A 27,532-nucleotide genomic window follows, 5' to 3' on the forward strand; every position below is an offset into this window, starting at 1 on the left:
CATGCCATCTGCATCTTGGTTAATCAGTAGACTGATCTTCTTCTTCTGGCTGGGTATCTCTCTGTCCCTTCTCCTCCTCCTCTTCTTCTTCCTCAGTCATCTGCTCATCCATGGGGTCTGGGCTGATGGGGTGTCGCTGGTCGGCTCCCTCTGTGGTGGCTACCTGCCATAATACCCTCCATGTCTTGCGCTGCCGTGGTGTGAACCGGTACTGTGGGCTCGTCCATTCATGCTCGACCTGCGTTCGGGCGAAAAACATCAACATCTGCTGCCATGGCCTCACGTGCTCGGCGATGCTCTCCTCGTCCATGTACGCCTGCAACGGGGTGTGCCGGGTCTGGTGTCGCTCTGTGCGGATGGCCTCGATGCGGACGAAGTGGCCCAGCCGTGTGATGACTCGCTGGCTGGTACGGGCAACCTGCCCCATGGCCTCCCAGATGGCCCTCGCGGCCAGTTCATCTGGGCACGTGGTGTCATCCTCGGGCCGCTGGACGCAGTTGACCAGATCATTGGGTGCGATGTTGGTCAAGTACACCGGCCATCTGGTCCGCCGCAGCCATGGGTTGGCTTCATCGTGCTCCCCGGCCTGGATGACATTGCTGGTCTGCCGTTGCTGTTCCTGGTAAAACCGCTCCAGCTCATCAATGGCCTGGCTGGCTCTGTTCTGGTCTTGCGTGCCGGTATGCTCAGTAGTCTCCTTAGTCTGGATCTGTATGTAGTGGGAGCCCTTGCGCGATGCAAATATCTGCTGGAACTGCACCTTCTGGCATGATCTGTCCACCTCATCCTGTGCTGCCGTACGCTTTTGTGGCGCTGTACGGCCACGGCTGGGATATGGCGACCAGCTGTGCTTGTTCTGCCAGTGCTTGCGCATGGTGTTCATGTTCCCTGCCACATACTGGCACTGGGGATCCCGCTGGCACCTGTAGCCATCTTGAATGGGTAGTTCCGGGATTGGTTCATTCAGTATTGTGGGCAGTGTTAACTGTGTAGTATGTGGGCAGTGTTAACTGTGTAGTATCTCGAGCCACATTGTCCCACTGTTCAATGTTCTCCTTTATCTGCTGAACCACCGCATGCTTTAGCTGATGGGCAAGTCAGTGAACATGGGATGGACTTTGTGGGAAAGATAGAGGTTTTAATTCATGTAGCAGATCATATGATTGATCTCACTTTCTTCAATGTGATCTTTGCTTCCACTACAATGTGTCAAGATCTACATTGTGGCTCAGATCATCAGTTTATATTCTCCTTTATCTGCTGAACCACCGCATGCTTTAGCTGATGGGCCTTGCCTTTCAGATGCCGTTCAATCTCTGTTGGCCACACAGCGTGCTTGCACCGGCGGCATATGATAATGAGGTATGATTCACAGTGGATAAATAATTGATGTTCCATGTCGATGCTTGGTCTGTCTTGTGCATTGAATATATATATATTTCCTTCATTCAGTGTCTTTGTGTGAAACTTGACAGGATCTGATCTGGTGTGAATGTTTGTTTTTCTGTGTTTAAAATCACTCCAGAATGAAGCCTTTCAGTTTTCTTATATGTTTTGCTATTTTTATTTACTTTGTTGATCTTGCACCGCTTTGCACCGCTCCGTTGCCTGGGTGAAAATATATATATTTAGTTGGGTCTGGTTGGGTTGGTGGCTTACCCCATCAAACATCGCACCTCAACTCATTGACTTTGACACCACAATGTAACCCCTTCCCGGCGGAATTATCGCTTTTGATTTGGATATGTTGTATTCCATATCCACTACGGCCTACATGCAAAGTTTGAAGTAATGGGGTGGCTGGCTGCCGCAGAAGGGAAGGGAAGAGGGAGCTCGACCGCGACCGGGCCACTGCGGGCACGCGGCGGCGGGAGCGGGAGCACGCACGGGCGGCCAATCAGGGCGGGAGAAGATCGGACGGGGGCGCGTCGGACGGCGCACTAGGGTATAGTAATAACGGGGGGTTTGAATTGGTTCGTCCTCTCTACTACCAGCATGGCGCTGGTGTGAGAGAGCTCTTTTGCCCCAGTGGCCTAACATAAAAATAATATATAATAATAACCAGCCCCGCTGCTTACAGCTAACTCATCACATACAGGATCTTTGCTAATAAAATCTACCGAATTCTTGATTTGACATAATGTCTAATAAACAAGTCGGTTTTCATAAGTGAGTCAGTGAATAATTAAGTTAAGCGAGTCCATCATACAAGTGAGTTAATTACCTTGTACTGCCCCATCAAATTTGTATGTAGAGGTATTTTTGAAACAAACATCCAAATAAATACAGATATAAATATCTATACATGCAAATTTGATTGGGCAGTAACTTCGTACATTGTAGATAACTCGCTTATGTGACCGACTCGCTTATAGATTACATTATCATATGATGAGGCCACTTAGAGAACAGCAGTTCCTTCCTTCCGTGTAGTGGGTCCTTTCTTCTTGGCGAATCCTTCGAGCTGTATATCCTTACAACCTCTTTCCTTATGAGGCCCTGTTCTCCTTCCTTCTGAGGTCTTGCTTATTGTTTTGTTTGTTTTTTTTTTTCCCTTTTCTGTCTCTTTAAGAAGAAGGATTCCCTTATTTTTCTTTTTCTTTTGTTTTTAGGAAGAAGATAGCGGTAACTAGTATCAAAAAGCTAGCCATAAGATTGTTCAATTTTGCCCTTAATCCTTAACTATTCCATCCTAAGCTAATCCTTAAGACTTGCGAAGCCTGGAGGGCTTACGTAAAGATCCCTTACAGAGCCGTGAGGCTCGTTCTGTTTCTCACTTATCCCCTCGTCTGGCCGCTAGGACACAATTAGTGTATTTTTTAGTGTGTACATTAATGTATTAAATACACAGAAACTACTGAATAATATGAGGCATCAACTGTATTGATGTGTTTTAGTGTAATTTATGTAATCTACTTGATCTAGTTTTAATTAATATTATTAGAATGGAACTTCTTTCAACATTCTCTCTTCAAGTAGAAAGTAACATTGCTATATATTGTATAATTATATCTTGATTTTGAAGTTTTTTTTTTTATTCCCTTCTTCTCTCTTTCTTTTATACTGATATCAAATATAAGTTTGAGAAGATGACAGCGAAATTTACTGGTGATTTAAATTCAGATTTAATCAAATAATAAATAGAGAATTTGAGAATTTAAGAAGTTGAAGATAGAGCTGCTGATAGAATTTAACATGAAATATAATAATAGCAGTAATGTTAGTAATGTCAGTAGTAGTCAGTTGATGAAGAATATAAATATTGACAATAGCATGATGAATAATTCAATATAAAATTGATAATCAGATGCAATTAATAAGTATATGAGTTTTATAAAAAACTCTATATTGATTTGCTAGATCAATTCCATTTATATTATGATTATAATCATTAATAATGATAGAAATATCCCCTGCTTATTGTCAATTATCTTCAAATATTTTTTAAATTTGAGATTCATTAATAAAGATCAATTCTGAGTGTTTTCTGATACATTCAATAAAGCTGTCTGACACATGAATTGTAGACAGTAGTAATACTATGTTATTATCTTTTCGTTCAAGACAGAGAACTTCATTTTGAGGGGAATATTGTAGAGAATATAAATAAATAATTCAAAGTTTTTCAGCTTTTGTAGAAGAGAAGGCAGATTAGCAGAATAAATGATTTCACATACCTCAATTCCATGCTTTCAAAGATAACAAAATAGATCAACAGAGGTGAAGTAACTGTTCATATAAATTGAATAGTCAGCTATCTCTTTGCTGTTATTCAACTTCAGATGCTGCTCAGTACTCTGCTGCTCTGCTGCTTTGCTGCTCAATACTCTGCTACTTAATGCTCTGCTGCTCAATGCTCTGCAAAAATACTGACAGCTGTTCAATCAATTTCATTATAAAAGATTCAGTCTTGATAAATTCTGAAGTATAGACCATTGTATTTATATGAAGATTATTATGAAACATGGAAAAAATTTAAAAATAGTTTTGTTCTTTTAATTTAAAGATTTTATATCTTTGTTTGATTGATTTCTGAGGTATTTTAACTGTGTATTTTGACTGTTTAAAGAACTGAATCATCATTTTATCAATGAAAAGATTTGTGTGAGAGGTGATGATAGTGTGAAAAGTGAATAGTAGAAGATAGTATATAGCGTAGTGGAAGATAATAGCAATAGTAATTATAGTAGTAATAATAGTAGTGTAGTTGTAGCTAATCGCTAAGAAGAAAAAGAAAGAGAAAGAAGATGTGCGAAATACATACATCTGTATATATATACATATAGAAATAGCGGTAGCGAGAGCATAATAGGAAGAGGCAAGAATAAACGAAGATATAAACAAAGATAATATAATAATAAGGAAATAATAAACGAGTGCATTATAATTTGAATCTGAATTGTAGTGTTTCTAATATATTGTATGAAAGTTGAAGTATAAAGACTTTAATTTTTATATAAAAAAAGAGGAGAATTCTGATCTGTGAGAATTGAATATATGAATATATCTTTTAAACTATTCAAATTATTATTATTTCATGAAATCATAATGAATAAATCAGTTTTTGAACATCATTTCTATTTCAATAATCTTCAATTGCTGAAGATTTATATACTTTCATATAAATAATCTGTTAAAGAAATACTTTGATTTTTATAGAAGTAGTTGAATGTCAATTTTATGAATTAATGATTGAATTATTTTATATCTGCATCTCTTTGTACATATTGATGGAACAAATAATATTCTGAATATCACATTTTGATATATAGAAAGAGAATAAAGTGTATAGATTCTGTGAATCAATATCATTGAACAAATTGGTAACTGAAAAATAATAAGAAGATTTTATAAATTTGAATCTAATACTTTCTAAAGATGAAATGTCTGCAAGAAATTCACTGACAGATTGCTTTCACTTTACATCTGTTGTAATACACTCGCTTATTGTTTCCTTATTATATTATGTTTGCTTATTCTTACCTCTTTCCATTATGTTTTCGCTACCGCTATTTCTATATGTATTTCTCGCTACCGCTATTTCTATATGTATATATATATGAATGTATGTATTTTGCACATCTTCTTTTCTCTTTCTTTTCCTTCTTAGCGATTAGCTACAACTACTACTATTATTATTACTACAATTAGTATTGTTGTTATCTTCCACTACGCTATCTACTATCTTCCACTATTCACTCTTCACACTGTCATCACCCCTCACAGTTTCTAATCGCTGAGGGCATTTTTTACATTTGTTTTTGTACTAATTAATAAAAAAAATCAGGCAATCAATTAAAAGAAGCATTGAAAAATTGAAAATTATCTGTATAAATAATATTTCTATTTTAAAATAAATAGTGATTGCATTGTAGTAGATATGAGAAGATTTCAAGACAACAAATTAAATTACATAGAATTTAGTACGAGAAATTATTGGTTGGTACTTGAGAGCTGACAGCTTAGTTGTTACATTAATAGTATTACGCTAATTGTATTTTAGTGGCCAGACGAGGGGATAACAATTAAACTCAGAATGAAAGGCCGTACGTATCAAAATGTTTAAATGACTTACCATTTCACAATCCCTTTAATAATAATTATTGGATTTATTACTGTACCTTACTAAAAAAGGGAATTATATCTCAAAGAATAATATGGTAAAATCCCTTTTCTGTCGAGTTATAACTTTCTTCGGCCAGGAGGAAACTTTAATCACAGTTTAAATTTATCCGAATTTATCAACACAATATTAAAAGCCTTTGATTAACACATGATAACTAAGTCAATCTCAAATGCATGATGTTTTTCAATTAAACGGCGAAAAATCTGTTCATATTTGGCATTTATTGTAAGATAATTGAAGTTACAAACTTCCTTAAAGTTTACGAAAAAATAGATTCACACAAAAAATTCGAAATTAAAGTGCATACATCAAAATAATCATGCATTTTATGTCTATTTCTTCACATTTGTACCTTTTCAATTTTTGTTTATATGCTGCTTATTATGCCTTTGCAGCTGGAGTGTCGGTGAGTTGTGAAATCATATAGTTTTTCTCCATCCTTTTTTCCCACTTTTAAATTTACATATATATGGTAATTGTATATCATAGATACTGAAAGATATGCATGCTTAAAATATTAAACAAAAAAATATAGAAGTGAATAAACAAATAACTGAATCAGAATAGAATAATGAACTAATTTTTAATTTAATTAAACAGAATGAATTTATAACTACAGCTGAGCAGCTGAGCACACCTTTCAATTCTGATATATCAGTATTCCATGATATTGATAATGATAGGGATTTGCGTGCGTTTATAAAAGATGAAAAAGTTACAAGTTCTTCTCACCCCACTTATTATCAGCTTACGAACTTTATCAACACTTATTATAATGATCTGTTGTGGGAGAAAATACTCCATCTTAAGCAGGCATGGGGAAATACAGATGGTTCTCAGATGAGCCCGGAACAGATAGGTCAGAGGAAAACGTTTAAAAGCAGCTCTATAAAGTATCATACTACAAGGGGGAATAGACCATCCACTGGCAAAGTTGATTGTGCTCGATATACCTGCCATGTTACAAGGGATTGTCTTATTGTTGGTTGTGGAATTTGTTTTCATTTTGATCCAGCTTCTAATGTCGGAAAATGTGGTGATGCTGGATAGTTTCTAAAATATTCTTCTTCCAAGTCTTCAACGGGTAGTATCATATAGATCTATTATTTTTTTAACTTTACCATTATTCTCCCTTAGCTCCAGTGTGATATTTATGAAAAATAATCGTTTATTAATTACACGGAGCGAAGCGAAATCATTAGCAGCCTCTATTCTTGCCTCTGAATTATCTGCCTATCTATCTACGTGATATATGATCGATTTCTGATAGAATCAAAAATGCTAACTAGATTGCTAGCTATCTATCTACCTCTCTACCTTCCAATCAATATAGCTATTCAATATCCAATCAATCTCTATAAGAATAAACATCATCGTCTAGCTGCTCATCTATGTGACAATACTGACTGACTTGATGATTACCTGGCTGTCTATCTGTTTATTTATCTGCACATCTGCTTGAATGAATGATATCTACCAATGGTATATATTGATGATGATGGGTAGCGATGATATACAGCATGTATGTATGTATGTATTGATTTAGCGTCCCAGAGAAGACACAGGCAATGCCTGCACTTCAAAAGCCTCCCGAAGGGCATGGGGACGTGCTACGCTGGAGAAATCTTTATATACACAGTAATGATAGACACAGGATCCAGATAGCAACTCTTGAGAAGACTCAGTCTATATAGACTGTACGTCCACTTCTGGCCCGACATATGGCCATTCATGATAGAGATAAACAAAGCACACAAGTGCTACGGCAGGGCGATTGCTCGCAAGGAGCAGCAGCAGGACGATTGCTCACAGAGAGCAGAGGCAGGGCGGAGGCAGGGCGGAGGCAGGGTGATTGCTCGCAGGGAGCAGCAGCAGGGCGATTGCTCACAGGGAGCAGCGGCAGGGTGATTGCTCGCAGGGAGCAGCGGCAGAGCGATTGCTCACAGGGAGCAGCGGCAGGGTGATTGCTCGCAGGGAGCAGCGGCAGAGCGATTGCTCACAGAGAGCAGAGGCAGGGCGGAGGCAGGGCGGAGGCAGGGCGATTGCTCGCAGGGAGCAGCAGCAGGGCGATTGCTCGCAGAGCGCAAAGATCAAAGCCTGGAGGCCAATGAATGCTGAGTTCACTGAAAATCAGACACTCATAACAACCACTCTGCTCTTGGCCATCATCACTAGATGATGTTACCAGGCTGCACCACGAGGAGGTGGCAGAGTCGGACTTCGCAGCCCGATGATATACAGCAGTGATATGTAGTGATGATATATATTGATGGTGATATATCGATGATAGCTGGCGATGATATGGATTGATGATATTCAGCGATGATATCTAGTGATGATATTAATATGACTTCACACTCTTGCTCCATCTTTCTCAGCTGCATGTTTTATGAAGTTTCTGTTATACAATGTTGTGCCTGAGCTCTCCATTCTTTCAAAGCAATTAAAAACCCTGGGATTTAAAGGTTCATTTGCTCACCCACCCTCTGAAAGGGGGCCTGCTGACGGCGGACTTCTTCAAATAGTAAAAGAATAAAAGTAAAGTGAATTATGAGATAAATTATTTAAATAAAATATTATCTGATAAATTTAACTAGTTAAAATTATTTCATCATGATTTTGTATATTTAATCATATAATATAGTGTAGTTCTTATGACGGGTTAGCATTTGTTAGAAGTTAGCTTGTGCAATCAATGCTTTATGAATTTGCTCCACATTTGTGTAGCTTCTAACAATTCTTTCATGTAATCTTCATTTTGTATATGTGTAGTTCTAATCATTTCTCTGTATAATTCTTAACATTTTTTTACTTTGTGTTTCATTATAATGTGATCTCTAACATTCTTTTATTTCATTTCTTTTTTTATAAAAACTTTTTTATATAATTTTTTTTTTTTTAATTTTCTTTTTCACTTTTTTTTCTTAATAAATTGATTTTTCTCCATTAAAAATTTAAATAGCGCACGATTAATTCTTACATCTAAACACATCATTACATTAGAAGATCTGAATACTCATCATTAAATATATAAATCATCATATTTAAACATTCATAACAATCAACCTTGTTTATGAAGAGATTCAAATGTCTACAATGCTGTATCACTGCAAATAATGTTTACAAAGAAGCCTGATAAAACTTAGTATTATAACACTGTAAATAATATTTGTGAGAGATTTGAATGTCTATAAATATATTTTTAGAATTACATGTTTTTAAATACTGAAATAAGTTATTAATAAATTTACAATCATTCATTGCATTCAAACACAGCAGATAATAATTTAAATCTATAAAAGATTGTTCAACAGCAAATATTACAGATGATTGAATTGTAACAATAGTTTATTGAAATGAGCACATTTATATTTACTGTCTCTTTTACATTCACATTTTATGAAATATCTTCAAAAAAAAAACTCTCAATTTTCAACAAATATATATAAAATCTAATACTCTATATCATATGAAAATCAAAAACGAATACTAAATTAGATATCAATAATCAGATGATAAACTCATCATTAAATCAAACATGATACATCTATAACAAATTGAATGATGATGTGATAATAAAATTTCAACTTTGAATGAGTCATTGTCTGAATAATCAGTGTATATTAAAGTTCATTTTTCAACAATTCAACTATATCTTCCTCAGTTCTACATTTTAAATCAAGATATTAGATTGATTGTGTAATGAGTTAATATCTGATAGCAGTTAACTTGCACAATCAATGCTTTATAACTCTGCTTTATACTTGTGTAACATCTAACAATTATTTCATGTAATCTCTATTTCACATATATGTAGTTTCAATAATTTCTCTGCATAACTTTCAACATTGTTCCAGTCTGCATTTCATTTAATGAATTGATTAAGGAAAGAAAGGAAGAGAAAGAAGATCAGAAAAAAAGGTCATAGAAAGAGGTTTTTATAAAAAAAGAAATAAAATAAAAAAATATTGAAGATTGTGCTATAGCAGGGCACAGAGTGGCAGAATGTTAGAAATTCCACAGAAGAATGATTAAAACTACAAAAGCACAAAGTAGAGATTATATAAATGAATTGTTAAAATGCACTGTGATGAAGTGTGGAGTGGAAGAATGTTAAATATTATGCATTGATGAAGTGTAAAGTGAAAGAACATTAATTGTGCAAGTTAATTATTAACATATATTAATTTGTCACATTATCCTTTTTTACTGGAGTGAGTGAGGATTTGTAGATATCAAGAATGGCAGTGTTTTTCATGGTGAATGTGGGTTCTCAAATCAGACAATTGTATTCTATTCATTTAATGAGATATTTACAGCAGCAGTGATTTATTGTATTATTGAGAATTGTTTCAATCTCTCATTTAAATTTGTTATCTTCTTTTATAATGATAGATGATTGGAAATCAGAGATCTTTTATAAGACCAACAGATCTTCAGCAGCATATCATAGAAGGTTCATATAAAAAACATTATAAATGCTGAGTGAAATGTTAAATTTATAGTCATGAATGTTCAACACTTTCATCACTTTGTATTTGACATGACAATAGTCTAAGGTATAAGTAAAAAACAATCTGTTTTTATATTCTCATAATTTAATCAAATCTTGTTTTTTACACAATATTAAGTTGTAAAACTTTTTCTGATATTTATTTGATTTTCAAAATTTTATTGAACACTGATAATTAAAGTTTCTGCTTATTTATAAACTTTTTCGAACTTGTTTATATGTTCTCTGCTGTCTGTATAAAGCTGCAGATATATGCAATCTTCTGAAGAATTTTAGAAAAATTTATAATCTCTAAATTGTAATTATGTAAAAAAAAAATGAGCTTATACTGATTGTGACATAATCTTGATCATTTATAACAATCTCAATATATAGCAGCAGACTGCTTCAGTTGTCTTATATATAGTTGCAGAACTTTTATAGAATATTTTAAATTGATTATATCATTCTCTCAATAACTTCATTGATTTTTCAATGATATGCTGGTAACAATATTTGTTTAATTTTCAATAATTAATATCCATATGTTCAAAGTGTGTTAATGAATTGATTGCTTGTATTTAATATAATGAATGAAAACAGATTATATTTATGATAGAATAAGCTTCTGATAAAAGTATTCATAACAATCTCAGCATTCATCTTGTCTTAAAATTGCAGTATTACCGGCTTACTGAGACAGTTGACAATGATTAGAATATTCATGAAGTCTCCACTCTCAGACAAAGAAACAGTGAAGTTGATGATTATATTATATCACATTCATTCAAAGATAGATAACAGATTTAGTATTTCTTTTCAATGTTCATATCATACTGTCACTGACTTGCAGCAGTCATAATTGCATACAAATTGATGTACATCTTTCAATATATTTAATCAATAAACTTTTCAGATAATGATGTTGTACGTAATTTCATACTTTAAATATTCAATCATTAATAAATCATAAATTTCTTGCATGATCTGTGTTGATAAAAATTCTGAGTCAGAAACTCATTATCTATTTTGAAACTGTAAACAGTTGTTGTTGTTGATTGAGTATGTTAAAATGTTTATTCTTGAATATACATCTAAGAGAAATTATAATGCTTTGTATTATACAGCTTCAACAATTTGTTGTCAAATATCATCTACTTTCATCATCTATTTTCATTATTCTTCAAGTGAAAGATTTTTGATTTCAAATTGATTAATATGTATGCAGAATTCATTCATCCATGTAAGACTTTTTATAATTGTAGAATTGATTAATTGATGTTTTCAATGTCTTTATCTGACATTCAGATCATTAAATATTATATTTTATTTTTAATAAAATAAACCATTTATAAGAATGTTCTCTACTTCTGAACAGTAATGAATTGTGAATGAAAAACAGTTAAAAAGTAACAATCAACATATATATCTTTCAGTGAGCTTCTAAATGATTGTGAAATATTTTAGATTTTATAATCAGTGATGATTTTGAATTTCTCAATGTTTATAAATTCTGATTCTCATTTCTCTAAACATTATATAATAGTTAAGAGATTTTTATTGTAGATTTCTGTGAGGGGTGATGACAGTGTGAAGAGTGAATAATAGAAGATAGTATATAGTGTAGTAGACGATATAGTAATAATAATTATAGTAATAGTGTAGTTGAAGTTGTAGCTAATCACTGAAGAGGAAAAGAAAGAGAAAGAAGATGTGCGAAATACATGCATTCATATATATATATACATATAAAAATAGTGATAGCGAGAGTATAATGAAAAGAGGTAAGAATAGACGAAGATATAAACAAAGATAATATAATAATAAGGAAATAATAAATGAGTGCATTACAATTGCTCCTCTTTTTTATAAGAGCTGCTTTCAGCAATTGTATAGATTGCTTGCTAGTAGATGTCTGCATTTCTGTATTGTAAGTGCTGTTTATTGATAGCAGTGTATTGATCATATCCTCTCAATAGCTTGTATATGCATTCTTATCAATTTCTTAATGAGGTAGAATTGATGGATTCTTTGGTTGCTAAGGGTTGCATGCAGAGAAACAAAAAGAATTTTTTTTCCTTTGAAAATTTCTCTTTTTTTTTAACTTGATCATTATTAAAACTCTTTGCTCTTCTGGTGTGATTTTTTCATTTCAAGAGAAATTTTTGTTTTTTTTTTAAAAAAAAAACTTCTTCATCGGATTTTTCCCCCCCTCTTTTCATTGAAATGAGCTCCATTGAATATCTCGATTTTAAGTAAGTTGTTCTCTGGGTGCTTATCGCGTATTATTGTTGGTGTTCTCTGTCAGTGGCGTTATTAGCGTGGTCACATGCTTCACTAACTTATTTCAGTATAGCATCATTCACTGTTCACTTGTTATGTTGCTCTAGCTTTAACTCTAATCATGTGATGTACAACAGTCGGATTTTATGTGAATGTTGTGCCATGAGATTTGAGGATGTTGATTTTCTATATGCATTGAATCTCAATGCTTGAAAGTGTTGTGAGGTTTGTATCTTTGCAGAAAAATTCTGCAAACCTGTGAGTGTTTTTCTTTGATTTCTATTTCTTTTTTCCCTTTCTTTAAATTTGTTTTTTGAATAAATAGTAGTGTTCTTAGCAATGTTGATATATTGATAATGATGTTAGATATGTGATACGCCTCGTTTGAGGTGCATTATGCACGGCTGAGTGTTTATTTTTGTGGGGGTGGCAGCTGGGGAGAATATGATTATTCACAAAAGTTACCTTTATCATTTGATAAAATGATTAGACACACCTCATTTGATGATGTTGTCTGCTCAAAGCAGGGCTGAAGTAAATGCTCTGTGATTCCAGCACTGAGCGGCAGCTGAGTCTGCAGAGATGCAGATTTTGAAGACAGTGATTGTGTTTGATTCATTCAGAGCAGAGGTGTTAGAGGAAGAGAAGGGTGTGAAGAAAAATGTGAGGGTTTTGGGGATGTTGAGCTTCATGAGCTCTGTGATGAAGGGGTTGATTGAGGAGGGGTTGATTGGAGAGAAGTTGATAGGAGAGGAGCTGGCTGAAGAGCCAATGGAGGAGGTTGTAGAGGCGTCTGTGACCGCAGTGCCACTGGCATCTGTGGAGCAGTGGAAGCAGATGCTCTGAATGGTGGAGGAGTGGAAGGAGAAGATGAAGAGAAACATCTTTGTCCACTAAATGTGCTGAAGAATGAATAAATTGATGAGAGAGAGAAGAAGTGAGGAGGTAAATGTTCTGTGAGATAGATATTTGCTTATACCTCTGCACTCAAAATGAATGCTGGTAATTTATGAATACTGAAAGGAGTATTGAGCGAGGGTGGTAGAGGGGGGGGATGAGAGGGATGATGGAAGAAAGAAGAGAAAATGAGAGATGAGGAATGAGATGGAAATGAGTGAACTGAAAATCTTTAGACTTTTCTTAGAATCCATTTCCTTTTTTTTTTTTTTTGTTTTAGTGTAGTTATTATACCTCAATTGAATTTTTTCCTTTTCCTTTTTTCTCTGATAAAATCCTTCTAAAAAAAATGCATTTAATTGAAGTTTGAATGAGATTTGCATTTCTAGCATTTTTTAACTTGAGATTTGTGCTTCTGGCATCTTTCGACTTGATATTCGCACTTTTGACATTTGAGAGTATGTTGGCTTTGTATTTGTCATTCATTTTCTTATTCAAAAAAGATTTTAAATGTCTGAGTGTTTAATATGTTTTCTTTCAATTCTCATGTATCACCACTAAATCCCTAATTTGTCCATCTCTAAGATATTCCAGAGGTTTGTTTTTTCATTGTTGTTTTTCAAGAATTTCTCAACTTGGTATTCTTCTTCATCATTGACAAGTTCCGGTCTTGATTCTGGTAAAGCTCCATTTCTGCGGTTGTATGGCTTCAATAAAGAAACATGAAATACAGAATGAATGTTTCTATATGAAGGCGGCAGTTCCAGTTTATACACTGGTTTTTCAATGGTATTCAGAATCTTGAAGAGTCAAACATATTTATGATTGAGTTTACAAACAGGGTGTAGTAATCAGAGGTTTTTTGCATTGAGTATGATGTAATCATCTATTTTAAATTGTTGAGATTTATGTTTTGCATTGTAATAAATTTTCTATGCTTGTTGTGCTTTTTGTAGGTTCTCAATGAGCTTGTGGTGTGTTTCCTCAATATATTTCGCGCGGCTAGCAGCATGTATGGCAACCGGTTGTGATGGTTTGCTGACATTAATTTTCAAATCAAATTAATATCCCACTAAAACCTCTGCAGATGCCATTCCAGTAGAGGTATGTTGAAAGATATTGTAAACAAAGTGTGTTAGTGATAGCTAGCGTGCTCAGTCATCTTGATGATAGTTGATAAAGCATCAAAGATAATGTTTCAAGGTTTAATTTTACCATTTCATTTGACTATCTATTTGAGGGTGAAAGACTGTTGAAAGTTTTCAGTGCATGCATAGCATATAACAAAAGATGGATCAGTAATGGCTTGTAAACAGCAAATCTTAATCAGATATATGGTTTTTAAATACTCTGTAAATTGTATAAAAATTTGATATAAACGATTTCCACTAGCTCATCTTCTGTAATGTTTTTGATACAAGAAATATAGATTGTAAACTTGGTATGTATATCCACAATCACTAAAATTGCATTGTAGATTTGGTGGAGGAATGTAGAGGCTGGCAAGCCTGTGGTGGAATTCATAGTAATGAATTCAAAAGAATTTGATGATAAGGAAATTGTACCCAACTCTTCATATTGTCTGTGCTGTTTTGACTTTACTCTTTGACAAGTATCACAAGTGAATATATAATTTTTAACATCTCTGACTGCTCATGCCAATAGTATTTATTTTGGATGTTGTTTATGAACTTTTTTATACCAAAGTGACCCCTCTGCAGATCATCATGATTTGCACTGATAATTTCATCAATGAGTGCCTTTTGTTGAGGGACATATGCGCGACCATCAGCATGCAATATATCATTCTCAGAAATTGTTCATAGCATATTTTTAGCAACAGTTATACTCTTTTTTTTTATCTTCTCTCTTTACTGAGTAGTAAAAGAATCAATCTTCTGTGCTTTACTCAGATATGAAGTGAAGGATTCAGGCATTTCTGTATATGCTGAGTCCATAAGAATAGCCTTATTGACTGCAATCAGGGGCATATATTGCTCAACACACATCAGAGGGGAAGAGTTTACGCGAGAGATATATGATGTCAATATATGAAGCACTTTTCACTCATTAAAAGGAGCATTTTGCTCATTAGAGACCCGTGCACAGACTACATCAGAAGAAATATCATTTTGAAAAGAAGTATCAGCTTTTCAATCTAATTTAACGCCATATTTCAGCTTCTGTTGCAGAGTAGATAACATAATTTGACCATTATAGACCTCACTGTAATCTGCACAATAACTGAGTTCATTAGCTGGATTTTTTATTTCAGAGTGATGTAGTAATATAAAATCATAAGCAGATAAAGCTTCTGCTCATTTGATCTGATGTCTGTTCAGTTTCTTAGTTGTCATAAAGTACTGCAGATTGGTATGATCACATCAGATTTGAATTGAATACTGATTTCTCTTCAGATAATGTCTTTAATTTTTAAATGCTGCTACAATAATCAAGATTTTTTTATCATGAGTATCATGATGTGTTTCTGCATCAATCAACTTTCTTGATCAGAAGGCAACTGAATGCCAGTATCTGTCATTCTGCTATTGTCACAGAATAACAGTGACTGTAAAAATGGATGCATCAGATTCAATCTGAATACACTGAGCTGGGTCAAAATGAGTTAATAAAGAAGCATGTATAAAATGTAATTTGAGCTCATTGAAAGCGCTTTGAGCATCTTCTGTTCATATAAAAGTGGCTTTTCTTTCCCCTTTCTTGCTTCCTTTTGTAAGTTTGAATAATGGGGCTGCAATAGAGGAGAAAGACTTAATAAATTGCTGATAGAAGTTAGTAAAGCTCAAAAAGGATTGAATCTCTTTAATTGATTTAAATGTAAGTCATTTCACAATAGTGGAGACTCTATCTGACTCCATCTCAATATCATTTGTATCTATAACAAACCTCGGAAATGGGACTTTGTCCACTTCAAACTCATATTTAAAGAGTTTTGCAAATAGATTTGCATGCTTGAGATATTCTAACACTTTAGTAACATGCACTTTTTATTCCTGCTTTAGATTGGAGAATATGAGAATGTCGTCTAAATAAACAACGCAACATATATCCAACAAATCAGACAAGGCATTGTTAATGTATGCTTGAAATGTCGCTGGAGTATTAGCTAATTCAAATGACATAATTATATATTCAAAATGTTCATATCTTCTTCCAAAGGCTGTCTTCCAACGGTCTTCTGCTGGTATAAGTATGCGTGGTAGGCATCTCAAAGGTGCAGCTTAGTGAATACCTTGGCTTTTGAGAGTCTATTAAGTAATTCACTTATTAGAGATAGAGGGTATCAGTTGTTGATGATGATTTAATTTAATTCCTTATAGTCTACATAAAGACAAAGTTCATCATCTTTTTTGAGAACAAAGAGAATTGATGCATCAGATAAGCTACTAAATGATTGTATCCACTTTTTATCTAATACATTCTTTAAATATTCTCCTAGAGCAGCTAACTCAGTTTCAAAAAGGTTATATATTGACATGAGTGGAGATTATGTATCAGATTTGAGATCTATGCAGTGTTCCATTTCTTCTGATCTTTATATGCTTATAGCAGCTTCTTCTGAGAAGATATGCGCGTATGGTATAACATAATCGGGTAAGCCGGTCAGCAAGTCTGAATATGCAGCTGAGAATATGTGTGAAGCATACTTTGAGTCTTTTAAACAGTCTGTAGATAATACTATAAGCATTTCTACTCTGACTTCAATGAGAACTTCAGTTAAAACATCTTGTTAAGAAATAATTTGAAGCTGTTGTTTATCTTAAGAGCTTGTTAAGAAATAATTTGAAGCTGTTGTTCATCTTCAGAGCTTCTGAAGAAGAATTGTCCATCTGATCAATCTATAAGAGGATTTGTTTGTTTCAATCAAGGAAATTCTAACACAAGATTATAGTCGTTCATTTTCATTGCATGGAAGGAATGAGATGTCTGCTGTGCATTACTCTTGTGATCAGTGACAGTGGTTGCAATATTATACTCTTTAAAGAAGTGCATTATATATTCATCAATTGATTTGACCATCTTGATTTTGTGATGAACAGCTTCTAGATTGTGATCTTTTGTCCAAAATTCATTGACATAGTTCACTTCTGATCCAGAGTCTACTAGTGCAGGCACTTTTTGCAGACTTTTATATGTAGTGATTTCCACTGTGACAGTGAAGCTTAAGGCATTTTTACATCGACTTTCCACATTTATAGTTGCCATTGCGAGCTGAATGATGTGCTTTAAGTGTTTTTTGAGTCCTTTGAGTTCTTCATATCTTTCACATTGAGTTTCGAGTCGGATTTAGTGTTTTTGAATTTATCTTTGGGTCGTTTAAAGCATGAATCGATGGTATGTCCTGGTTGATTGCAATAACAGCAATATTTTGATTGGGTGGAGTCATCGGAGTTTGTAATATCATTTCATCTGTGTTTGTTTTGTGGCTTATTATCAGCATTATTTCTATTGTTAAAGCTTTGAATAAAGTTTCTGAAGTTTGACTTCTCTTTAAATTTCTTCTGTCTTTCTAGCAGATTTGATTCTGTCATTGTAATTTTGTGAAGAGTGGCATCATAGCTTAACTGTTCTAGTTTGGTTGCATATTTGTCAAATTCTCAGTGAATGGAAGGTAGAACTTTCATATAGAGGTGTGATTTCCGATGGTATTCATTATCCCCTCGTCTGGCCGCGAGGCACAATTAGCGCCGTTTTTTAGCGTGTACGTTGGTGTATTAAAAACGCGAAATCTACTGGATTATATGATAGATCGGCTGTATTAGCGTGTTTTTATGTAATCTATGTAATCTATTTGATCTAGCCCTAATTAAGATATAGAATGGAACTCCTGCCAACACCGGCTTTTCAGACAGAGAGGAATATTATTACATGCAGCACAATCATATCTTAATCTTGAAGCTCTACCCTTATTCTGCTCTGCTATCTTTCTTTTATACTGACACCAGGCACAAGCTCGAGGTCCTGGCAGAGAAATTCGATGGTGATTTAGATTTGGGTTTGATCGAGTGGAAGGTAGAGGGCTTGAGAATTCAAGGAGTTGAAGATAGAGCTGCTGGCGGAATTGAACATGAGATAGAGTAGTAGAGCCAGAGCCCGCAGCAGTAGAGCCCGGAGCAGCAGTAGTCAATCTATGAAGAATATAAGCATTGACAATTGCATGATCAATAATCCAGTATAGAATTGACAACCACGTGCGATTAGTGGGCATATGAGTCTATAGATAATTTGTCCAAGAAATACCTTGATTTCTGCAGAAGTGGTTGACTGCCAATTCTGAGGATTGATGGCTGAGTTCTTTAATATCTGAATCTCTGCGTAGGCATTGGTGGAACAGGCAATATTCTGAATATCAGACTCTGAGATATAGAGAGAGAATAGGGCGTATGGATTCCGCGGATCAATATTGGGCAGATTGGCAGTTGCAGAGCGATGAGGAGATTCCATGGATTTGAATTTAATACTCTTCAGAGGTGGAATGTCTGTTAGAAGTGCATTGACAGATCGCTTTCGCTTTACACCTGTTTTTGTACTATCTAATAAATAAATCAGTCAATTTGATTAAAAGAAGCATTGAAGAATTGGAAATCACCTGTAGAGGTCATATTTCCATCTCAGAGTGGCCAGAGTGGCCAGGGTGGTTGCATTTGCAGTGGATATAAATCTGGATCAAGATTCAAGAGATTCCAAGGTTGCAGAACGCGTAGAGCAGAAAACGCGAGATAGTGGAGTAGTACCAGCAAATCAGATTACATAGAATTTAGTATGAGAAATTATTGGTTGGTATTTCAGAGCTAACAGCTTAGTTGTTACACTAATAGGATTGCGCTAATTGTGCCTCGCGGCCAGACGAGGGGATAAGAATATCACAGACGCCTTTCAATTGATTGTAAATGTGAAGTAAATTGTTGAATTGTCTGATTTTCTTGTCGCTCTGTTTTCCAGTACTGTCTATTTACATCTCAGCAACTTTTATCTAAATCAGTGATTTGACATTGCATTCAGTTAACAAATTCTTCCCATGGTGGCAAAATTTGCATATCATGTGTATGTTGATATCAATGTTGTTGCATCTCGACATTGAAATGAGTGACAACTTTGATGACCTTTCGATGATTGTGTTCATTGTAATAATCAAAATCACTGACATAGAAAGCGATAGAAGATGTAACAAAGTTTTCAAATTTTTTCATGCTTTGACCTCAGAACTTTTCCACATCTCTCTGAGAGGAGTCATCACTCATACTGAAATTTTGAAGTTCTAATTGCCAAAGTGGTACCCAACTACATCTCCCACTGACAGTAGTCACAGCACTTTCCACTAAGGTGTTGAGTGCTTGTAGTGTAGGTTCCAGTGGTCTGAGAATGCTTGTGGTGTTTTCACAGTTACAATTCACACTAGTTATATCTCTACCATGGTTCGGATGCGCTTCGAGTGTATTTTGAGTAGCTGGGATGGTTTCATTCAATTCTTGCAGTAAAGTATTGCATCAGTGTTGAAATTCTCACAATTTCTTCTGAGCTTATAACTTTTTAATTCTTCTAATCACAGCTATCTTCTCGGTCTCAATTGCATTCAAATCTTCAGAAGAGGTGTATCCTTCTGAATTATATTCAAAGTCTGATTTCATAGAAAAGATTGATGCTGGTTGCACACTTTCAATGACAGAGATATGCATTTCACAGTTTTCTTCACTGGTGTTTGTTGCTTCTGATTCAGCGGTAGCATGAGTACAGCGGATACTGTGGGTAGAGGTCATGACTATTACTCAACAAACTATCTCTTGAAAATTGAGAGATTAGAAAATGTGAGGGGTGATGACAGTGTGAAAAGTGAATAATAAAAGATAGTATATAGTGTAGTAGAAGATAATAGTAATAATAATTATAGTAGTAGTGTAGTTGAAGTTGAAGCTAATTGATGAAGAGGAAAAGAAAGAGAAAGAAGATGTGCGAAATACATGCATCTATATATATATATATATAGAAATAATAATAGCGAGAGTATAATGGAAAGAGGTAAGAATAAACGAAGATATAAACCAAGATAATATAATAATAAGAAAATAATAAACAAGTGCGTTACAATTTCATAGTTGCATTCAGTCAGAAACATCTTCTTTAATATGAAAGTAAAAAATTGTGAAATATTATTATTGTCATATTGCATCAACACTCTCTCAATTATATAGCTGAAGAAGTCTGTTTTGAGAATCATATATTTATCTGAATCAAACAATTGCAGAATCAGAGTGTTTGTGAACATGCATTTTAACTTTTTGAAAACTGCATTCACTTCACTGATTTATTGAAATACAGCATGTATGTATGTATGTATGTATAGGTTTAACGTCCCGGAGAAAACACGGGCAGCGCCCGTGTTTCAGAAGCCTCCCGAAGGGCATGGAGACGTGCTACGCTGGAGAGATTTCTATGTACACAGAGAGAGAAAACAGAATCCAGGTGGCAACTCTTGAGAAGACTCAGCTCATTGCAAAGGATTTTTCTGAGCTGCGCATCCACTTCTGGCCCGACGTATGGCCATTCATGGTGGGGCTATAGTGTGGTTCCCTGAGGGGACCGCCGCTGCCGTGCCTGGAAGGCTTTATAGTGAGCAGAGAGGGATACCTCTCTCAGTTGATCAGAAAGCTGTCTGTGCTTCTAACATCAGAAGAAAGACAGACAAGATAAATAATGAAGGAGAGAGCACTGAAGAAGGTTGTGACAGGAAAAGAGCAGAGAATGACAGAGAGAGCAAAGAAAAGAAGGAAGAAGAAGCATTTGAGCCGATAGAGACAAGGGCAAACGAGAGGAAAACAAAGCAGAGCACGCGTAGATACAATGCCGGCAGTCAAAACCATATCAGCTGAGTCAGACACGTAGACTGTACTGATTACACCACAGCTAATTGAGACAGATGAGCCTAGTTGTGCTATCTGTACTGTCTGCATAGACTGTGATGTCCCTGGCAGTTGCACTAGCTACCGTGGGTGTACTCAGCAGGCCGGCCTCGTGGAACTGCTGCGGGGGTTGTCAGATGGTTTGCAGCCAGCCGGCTGCGTTACCTTGTGCAGTACCGTGTGTAGAACTGCGTGCAGTCCAGCAGTTCTACAAAGTCTGTAGGGGTCAGAGACCCTAGATAGGCAACAGCTGTCGCCCGGTTGTGTGGCCGTGCTGCTGGCCTCTTGGGCCAGTGAAGAAAGTGCCTCTGTGAGTGTCGACAGAGCACCAAATGTTCTGGGCTCTTGTTGTGTCCACAGACACAGGTGAGCCTCGCATCTGCATGCTGGAAACGCCTGTGGTACCAGGAGAAGTCCCCATGAGAGGAGCGGAGTGCGAGCCAGCGGTGAAGGGCATGCCGTGGCATGGTGAGCTCCGGAGGGGCCTTCACTTGGTATTCCACAGTCGGCCTGCTGAAACTCCAGCCCCGGTACCAGTCAGAGAGCCTGCCACAGGCTCCACTCCACCACTTTCGCCTTGCCTCTTGGCTGAGCTGCTTGGCCACTGTGCGGACCCCACTGACTGTGGGTGTGGCCTCGAGACCATAGGCTGGGGCTGCAGTGGATGAGACTGCCCGCTTAGCCAAGCGGTCTGCTTCCTCATTGCCCTCTATCCCCATATGCCCAGGAGCCCATTTCAGGCCGACATTGTGCTGTCTGAGGAGCTCATGGCAGCGGTTGTAGGCCCAGTTTGAGGAGGCTGCTGCACTGCCCCGTATGCCCCAGATGACTGAGGTGTTGTCGAGGCAGAGCCAGATCTGAGGGTTGCTGCCTGCTGTCCTCTGTGACACAAGGTAGGAGCTTCACGGCGCACTCCAATGCCCGGCAGGCACCAACTGCCTCAGCGTCGAAGACATGTGACATAGGGCTCAGCGCAGCTGAGAAGCTGGCCAGCTGTTTATTTCCCTGATAGACTATGAAGCCATAGCCCACCTGCCTGCTGTTGTCAAGGTTCCGTTCTGATCCATCTGAGAAAACATATAGATCTGTTGAGGGTTGACTTCTCCACCATTCCTTGAATGCCTGAGCAGCACTCTTTTTGTCTACACCCTCTGTGGGGTCTGTCCCGCATCCCTCTGAGTAGTGTGGGATGGCAAGTGTGGGTCTATTGACTGCAGGTAGCAGCGCCCCCAACCGCTGGATCTTGGTCTTTGAGCGCTGCCGGGTTCCAGCCCCTCTTCCTCGTGTGATCATTGGAGGTGCTATCCGTGAAGCCAGTGGGTGCTTCTCATCCACCACCTGAAGCCTTGTCGCGAATCGAATTTTGGCCTCCTCCAGAGCTACCATTGCTGATGGGAGCCCAGCATCCCGGTATAGGGTAGCGATGGACGTTGTACGGAAAACTGGGAGGACCCCTCTGGCTGCCATAGTAAGCACCTTCTCAACTGTCCCCACATGCCATCCCAGGCGGGAGCTAACCTCCCCACTCCTGCCCGTGTGCCTTGCTGGCTGCGTGCGGCCGCCGTACCAGGCCTCTGTGCCATAGAGCAGTGAGGGAACCACGCAGGTGGTGACCGCCTTCCGCAGAGCGTCTGCTGGGGGCCCGTCTCTGGTCTTTCCCAGACTCCGGATGTGCTGGGCCACGGCCCTTGCCTTCTTTGCCCGGGTGGAGACATGTGGTCTCCAGGTGAGCCTTCTGTCGAAGTGTACACCCAGCCAGCGAAGTGCTGGCTCCTGTCCAGCTGGGGCAGTAACAGGGTGAACAGTGAGGTCCTCAGACACAACTACTGCTGGTGCCTCATTGTGTCGCTTTCTTGTAAGATGGATCATCTCAAGTTTCTCTGGTGCGAAGGCCACCTTGTTTATCTCCCCCCACCTCAGAATACTCTGTATATCTTGTCTGAGAAGGGTGGCATTGTTGTCAAGTGAGTGGGTCGCCCGCCAGATGTTCAGATCATCCGCATAGCCAAAGCGCAACTCCGAGTTTTGCCACAGCAGCTCTGCCAGGTACAGAAGGAACAGTATTGGTGACAAAGGAGACCCCTGTGGCGTGCCACATTGCATCTGATGTGCTGCTGTGGTGGTCCCCTCCAGCCGGACCTGAGCTCTGCGTTCAGTGAGGAAACTGTCAATGAGCTGCAGCAGCTCGCGTGGCCACCCCTGCTGCGCCATCCGCTGAAGCAGCCGCCTGCGCAGCACAGCATCAAAGGCACCCTGCACATCCATTGTGACCATGGACACTTCTTTGTTTTGTGCGAAGGCTGCCTCCACCTCATGAGTGAAAGCAGCTACCAGGTCCATTGCAGATCGTCTGGGCAGCGCCCCCCCATGCTGTGGGCTGACTATGCCGTGAATGAGTGCCGTGTAGGCCAGTCGCCTTGCAATGATGCGTTCCAGCCCTTTGGAGATTACTGAAAGCAGGGCAATGGGCCTCCAGGAGCGGACTGAGCTTCTATCTCTCTTACCCACCTTGGGTATCATTGCCACCTCTGCCAGTTTCCAGGCTCGTGGGAAGTGGCAGAGCCGGAGGCAGCAGTTGTATAGCTGCTGTATAAAGAGGGACACATGCTGCCAGCATGCTTTGAGCATCCGCACTGTGATTCCATCCGTGCCTGGGGAGGTGCTCTGTACCCCAATGGTGTTGCGCTCCACCTCCTCCATCCCAACCCGGGGGTTCCAGGGCAGGTTCCCCATGCCGCTCCAGTGCTCATCATCCAGTGGGTTGTACTCCAGATCATCAGCTGAGTTGTATCGCTTCAGAATTGCTTGTTGAAGTGCCTCAGCTTTGGCGGCTGTCTCTTCTATGACCTGATCCCCAATCACCAGAGGGGGTGCTCTGAGGTTGGGTTCCAGCTTATGCCATGCCACCACCCGGTACAGGTCTCTACCATCTCTGGCCTCATTGATCACCTGCCTCCAGTATGCACGCTTGGCCTTGCGCACTGCATCCTTGAACTGGTGCTTCGCGGCCTCTGTCTGGTGAGTGGTGAGCTCTCGGTGCGCTCTTCGGCAGTCTGCTGTCCACCAGGGGGCTGTGGTCCGCCCTTGTTGAGCTGGCTTACTGACTGCCTGAGCTGCAGCCAGAAGACTCTGAGTGAAGTGCTGGGCCAGATCATCAAGCTGTGCCACATTTCCAACCCCCTCTGGGCAAGGCATGTCCACCATGAGACCTCTGACAAGATCTGCAAAGGGCTCCAGCTGAGAGTCTGTGATCTTGATCCGAGCATCACTCGGCTGTGTTTGAGGTGTTGTTGGCAGCATAGTGATCATAGACTGGTGATCTGAGCCGCAGTGTAGATCTTGACGCACTGTAGTGGAAGCAAAGGCCACATTGGAGAAGGTGAGATCAATCACATGACCTGCTGCATGAGTCGGAACCCCTATCTCTCCCACAAAGTCCATCCCATGTTCACTGGCCCATTGGACAAGCTCCCCGCCCCGGTGCAGATTCACTGCCCCTGGTTCAAAGGCATCATGCCGTACGTTGATATCCCCACCTATCAGACAGCGGGCTGGTGGGCTCAGATTGGTCAGATAGTCCATGACTGCGTCTGTCTCAGGCTGTCTGTACACATTGAGAATGTGGCAGCCATTTACACTGACCCATAGCAGATCCCTGCTTTGCACAGACCGGTGTTGCTGTGCCCTTGTCTTTGAGCCCTTGCGTACATATGTCATGACCCGGGGCCTCTCCTCCTCTCGCTGCTCCGGGTTAGTGTCATCCCAGCGGTCTATAGGCGCAAAGCACTCATACGCTGGGTGGTTAGAAGTCTTGGTGCCAGGGTGTGTGTATGGCTCCTGTATACAGATCACTTCACAGCCCTGCTCGAAAGCAAGCTGCAAAGCTGCTGTGTGACAGGGGGCTGCCCTGGCTGTATTTGCCCAGAAGACCTGCAGGGGGCGATTTTCCTGCTGGTTGTTCCTGCGGCGCCAGCCGCGTCGCTGGTGTTGGTGTCCTAGCATGAGGAGTCACTTGGTGAGCTGCTGCCGAAGTCCACCTGCGGGATGAGGTTGAAGACCTCCAGACCTGCCATCTGCATGCTGGAGTCAGACTGTTCTTTAGCTGCTTGGCTGTGCTGCCGCACTGCTGTGCGAGCTGAGCGTCGCCTGGTGCGGGCCATCTGCCAGGTGGCACCCTCCTCACTGATGGAACTCTGAGTCGCCGCCCGCTTGCGGGGTGCTAGCCCAGCGGGCTGTGTTGACTGGGTTGACTGAGCGGTTGGTGTAGGCACCACCACTGCGACCATTGGTGCTGGCTGTGCTGGCGGCGGTTGCCGCTCCTGAGCATCCCTGTGGCACCTGTCGCCAAGGCGGCGAACAGCTGCTAGCTCTTTTTGAGTTAGGCGCCTGAGGGTGCCATTCACACGCCTGGGTGCGGCAGGGCAGTGCTGATGCCCAGCTGGGTAGGGTTGGCAGCAGTTGGCACATCTTGGCGCTCTCTTGCACTCCGCGCCTGTTGGCCCCTCATGCTGGCTTGTGGGCTCACTGCAGTTGGAGCATCTTGCCAGTCGCGCACACTTTGGTGGGTGGCAGAACCCCTGGCATCCTGGGTTATGTCTCACTGTCAAAGGCCGTTTCTCAATCAGCCTGGCCCTCTCACTGGCATTGAAGAGTGAGAAGCCTTTTACCGGGGCAAGGAAGGAGACAATCCATGTAATCTTCCCTGTCTTGGGGTTCACCCCATGACGCGAGGGTCGACAGCTCACTGGCTTTACCTTTGCCTGAGCCAGAACCTCTCCCTCAATCATCTTGTCTGTGGGGATTCTTGCCCCTTCCCAGTCCTGGACAAATTCTGGGACCCCTGGGACAGCATAATTGTACCACCGCTCTGGTAGCCGGATCTCCGTGGCGCCAAGGACTTCACAGAGAGTAGCCACTGCCTTCTCAGTGGTCAGAGCGTCGCGTATGCCTCTGTCGCTTGGTGTGATCGCCCAACCTGTCCTGGTGGGCTCCACCTTCGGCACATTGGCCACATCCCCCACCCCCTGAATGTTTGCAGCGATTGCCTGCCGCACAGCATATGGCTGTAGCCGGGCGACCCGTTTCCCTGGCTGGAGGGTGACGAGGACTCGTGGGTCCTCCTGCTGTTTTGTGCCCCCTGTGGGGCCCCCTGGCTGACTGGCGCTTTTGGGCTGCAGGCTCGCTCCACTAGCCCTGCCTGCCGAGGAAGCCGCAGTCTTGGCAGGGGCAACCCCAGGGAGGGCAGAGTTTTTCCCCCTCTGAGCAACACCCGCCCAGGTAGTCGGCTCCCTCGCACCTGTCTTTGCTGCATTTGGCTGCGGATGAGTATCCGGGGCAGCACCCCCTCTCAGAATTGATGTTGCATTCAGATCTGCTGTCACATACTTGACAAACCTCTCACAGAAGATTCGGGCAAAGTTCTGACTGACTGACTGCTTCTCCTCCTCAACCCAGCTGTCCAGAGTCTTTGCCAATCTGATGAGAGCCTTCTGCTGCAGGTTCTGTTGCTGCTGAGCCTCCTCAAACTGCTTCTGCAGTCGAGAGGTGGCCGTGGGGATGCTGTCGCTGGCTCCTTTGAGGACTGGGGGAGGCATTGTGACAGTCTTCCTCTGCCTCTTGCCAGCCTTTCCAGCGACAAAATTGGCCGGTGACTCCGGCTCCAGTGGCCTGGTGTAGGCCGTTTCGATGTCCTTGGGCGGACGGGAGGGCGTTGAGGGCTCCATGACCACTCAACCTGTGCAGTACACACACGTAGAGAGATCGCAGAGGGCGTGCGATGATATTGAACGGGTTGGAGGGTTAAAAATTATACGAAAAACAGTTGGAAAAGTGGAAAATTCAAATGTACCCCTACGTTCATGGGTAGTTGTAAGGATGAAGTAGTGTGAAGTACGCACAAAGGACATTAAGAAGGTAGCAATCTCTATTGTTCAAAGCTAATCGCTGTGTTCAATTTCATCAGCAGCTTTATCATCAACTCTTTGAATTTTCAAGTTCATTACCTTCCATTCAATTAAATTTAGATCTGAATCATCATCGGATTTCTCTGTCATCCACTGAAACTTGTGCTTGGTGTCAGTACAAAAGAAAGAGAACAGAAGAAAATAAAGATAGAACTTCAAGAACAAAATCTGATTGTGTTGTATGTAATAATATTCCCCTCTGTTTGAAGAGTCAGTGTTGGCAGAAGTTCCATTCTATATCTTAATTAGAGCTAGATCAAATAAATTACATATATTATATAAAAACATGCCAATACAGCCAATCCCTCATATAATCCAGTAGATTTTGTGTTTTTAATACACTAATGTACAC

General features: G+C 39.6%; 7 protein-coding genes across 7 annotated transcripts; 2 read left to right on the forward strand and 5 right to left on the reverse strand.

The window, feature by feature from the left end:
- Window positions 1-19: 19 nt before the first annotated feature.
- HCAG_04873 (predicted protein) lies at window positions 20-883 on the reverse strand (the record flags this gene model as incomplete). The annotated part of the gene is made up of 1 exon (XM_001539356.1): window positions 20-883. One exon carries the CDS (start codon window positions 881-883, stop codon window positions 20-22), a length of 864 nt encoding a protein of 287 aa, XP_001539406.1.
- Window positions 884-7,124: 6,241 nt separating this feature from the next.
- On the forward strand, window positions 7,125-7,805 carry HCAG_04874 (predicted protein; the record flags this gene model as incomplete). The annotated part of the gene is made up of 3 exons (XM_001539357.1): window positions 7,125-7,156; window positions 7,321-7,530; window positions 7,601-7,805. The coding sequence occupies 3 exons, from the start codon at window positions 7,125-7,127 to the stop codon at window positions 7,803-7,805; spliced, it is 447 nt and encodes a 148-aa protein (XP_001539407.1).
- A 5,114-nt stretch (window positions 7,806-12,919) lies between these two features.
- HCAG_04875 (predicted protein) lies at window positions 12,920-13,285 on the reverse strand (the record flags this gene model as incomplete). Its single annotated transcript, XM_001539358.1, has 1 exon — window positions 12,920-13,285. The coding sequence occupies one exon, from the start codon at window positions 13,283-13,285 to the stop codon at window positions 12,920-12,922; it is 366 nt and encodes a 121-aa protein (XP_001539408.1).
- A 4,729-nt stretch (window positions 13,286-18,014) lies between these two features.
- Window positions 18,015-18,922, reverse strand: HCAG_04876 (predicted protein; the record flags this gene model as incomplete). The annotated part of the gene is made up of 4 exons (XM_001539359.1): window positions 18,015-18,052; window positions 18,257-18,281; window positions 18,561-18,853; window positions 18,910-18,922. 4 exons carry the CDS (start codon window positions 18,920-18,922, stop codon window positions 18,015-18,017), a joined length of 369 nt encoding a protein of 122 aa, XP_001539409.1.
- Window positions 18,923-20,326: 1,404 nt separating this feature from the next.
- HCAG_04877 (predicted protein) lies at window positions 20,327-21,110 on the forward strand (the record flags this gene model as incomplete). Its single annotated transcript, XM_001539360.1, has 3 exons — window positions 20,327-20,336; window positions 20,662-20,852; window positions 21,018-21,110. The coding sequence occupies 3 exons, from the start codon at window positions 20,327-20,329 to the stop codon at window positions 21,108-21,110; spliced, it is 294 nt and encodes a 97-aa protein (XP_001539410.1).
- Window positions 21,111-21,378: 268 nt separating this feature from the next.
- On the reverse strand, window positions 21,379-24,934 carry HCAG_04878 (conserved hypothetical protein; the record flags this gene model as incomplete). Its single annotated transcript, XM_001539361.1, has 3 exons — window positions 21,379-22,084; window positions 22,131-23,598; window positions 23,722-24,934. The coding sequence occupies 3 exons, from the start codon at window positions 24,932-24,934 to the stop codon at window positions 21,379-21,381; spliced, it is 3,387 nt and encodes a 1,128-aa protein (XP_001539411.1).
- A 278-nt stretch (window positions 24,935-25,212) lies between these two features.
- HCAG_04879 (predicted protein) lies at window positions 25,213-26,940 on the reverse strand (the record flags this gene model as incomplete). The annotated part of the gene is made up of 1 exon (XM_001539362.1): window positions 25,213-26,940. One exon carries the CDS (start codon window positions 26,938-26,940, stop codon window positions 25,213-25,215), a length of 1,728 nt encoding a protein of 575 aa, XP_001539412.1.
- Window positions 26,941-27,532: the final 592 nt, after the last annotated feature.

This window comes from Histoplasma capsulatum, genomic scaffold (assembly GCF_000149585.1).
Source record: "Histoplasma capsulatum NAm1 scaffold_5 genomic scaffold, whole genome shotgun sequence".
In the NCBI taxonomy this organism is placed as follows: Eukaryota; Fungi; Ascomycota; class Eurotiomycetes; order Onygenales; family Ajellomycetaceae; genus Histoplasma; species Histoplasma mississippiense.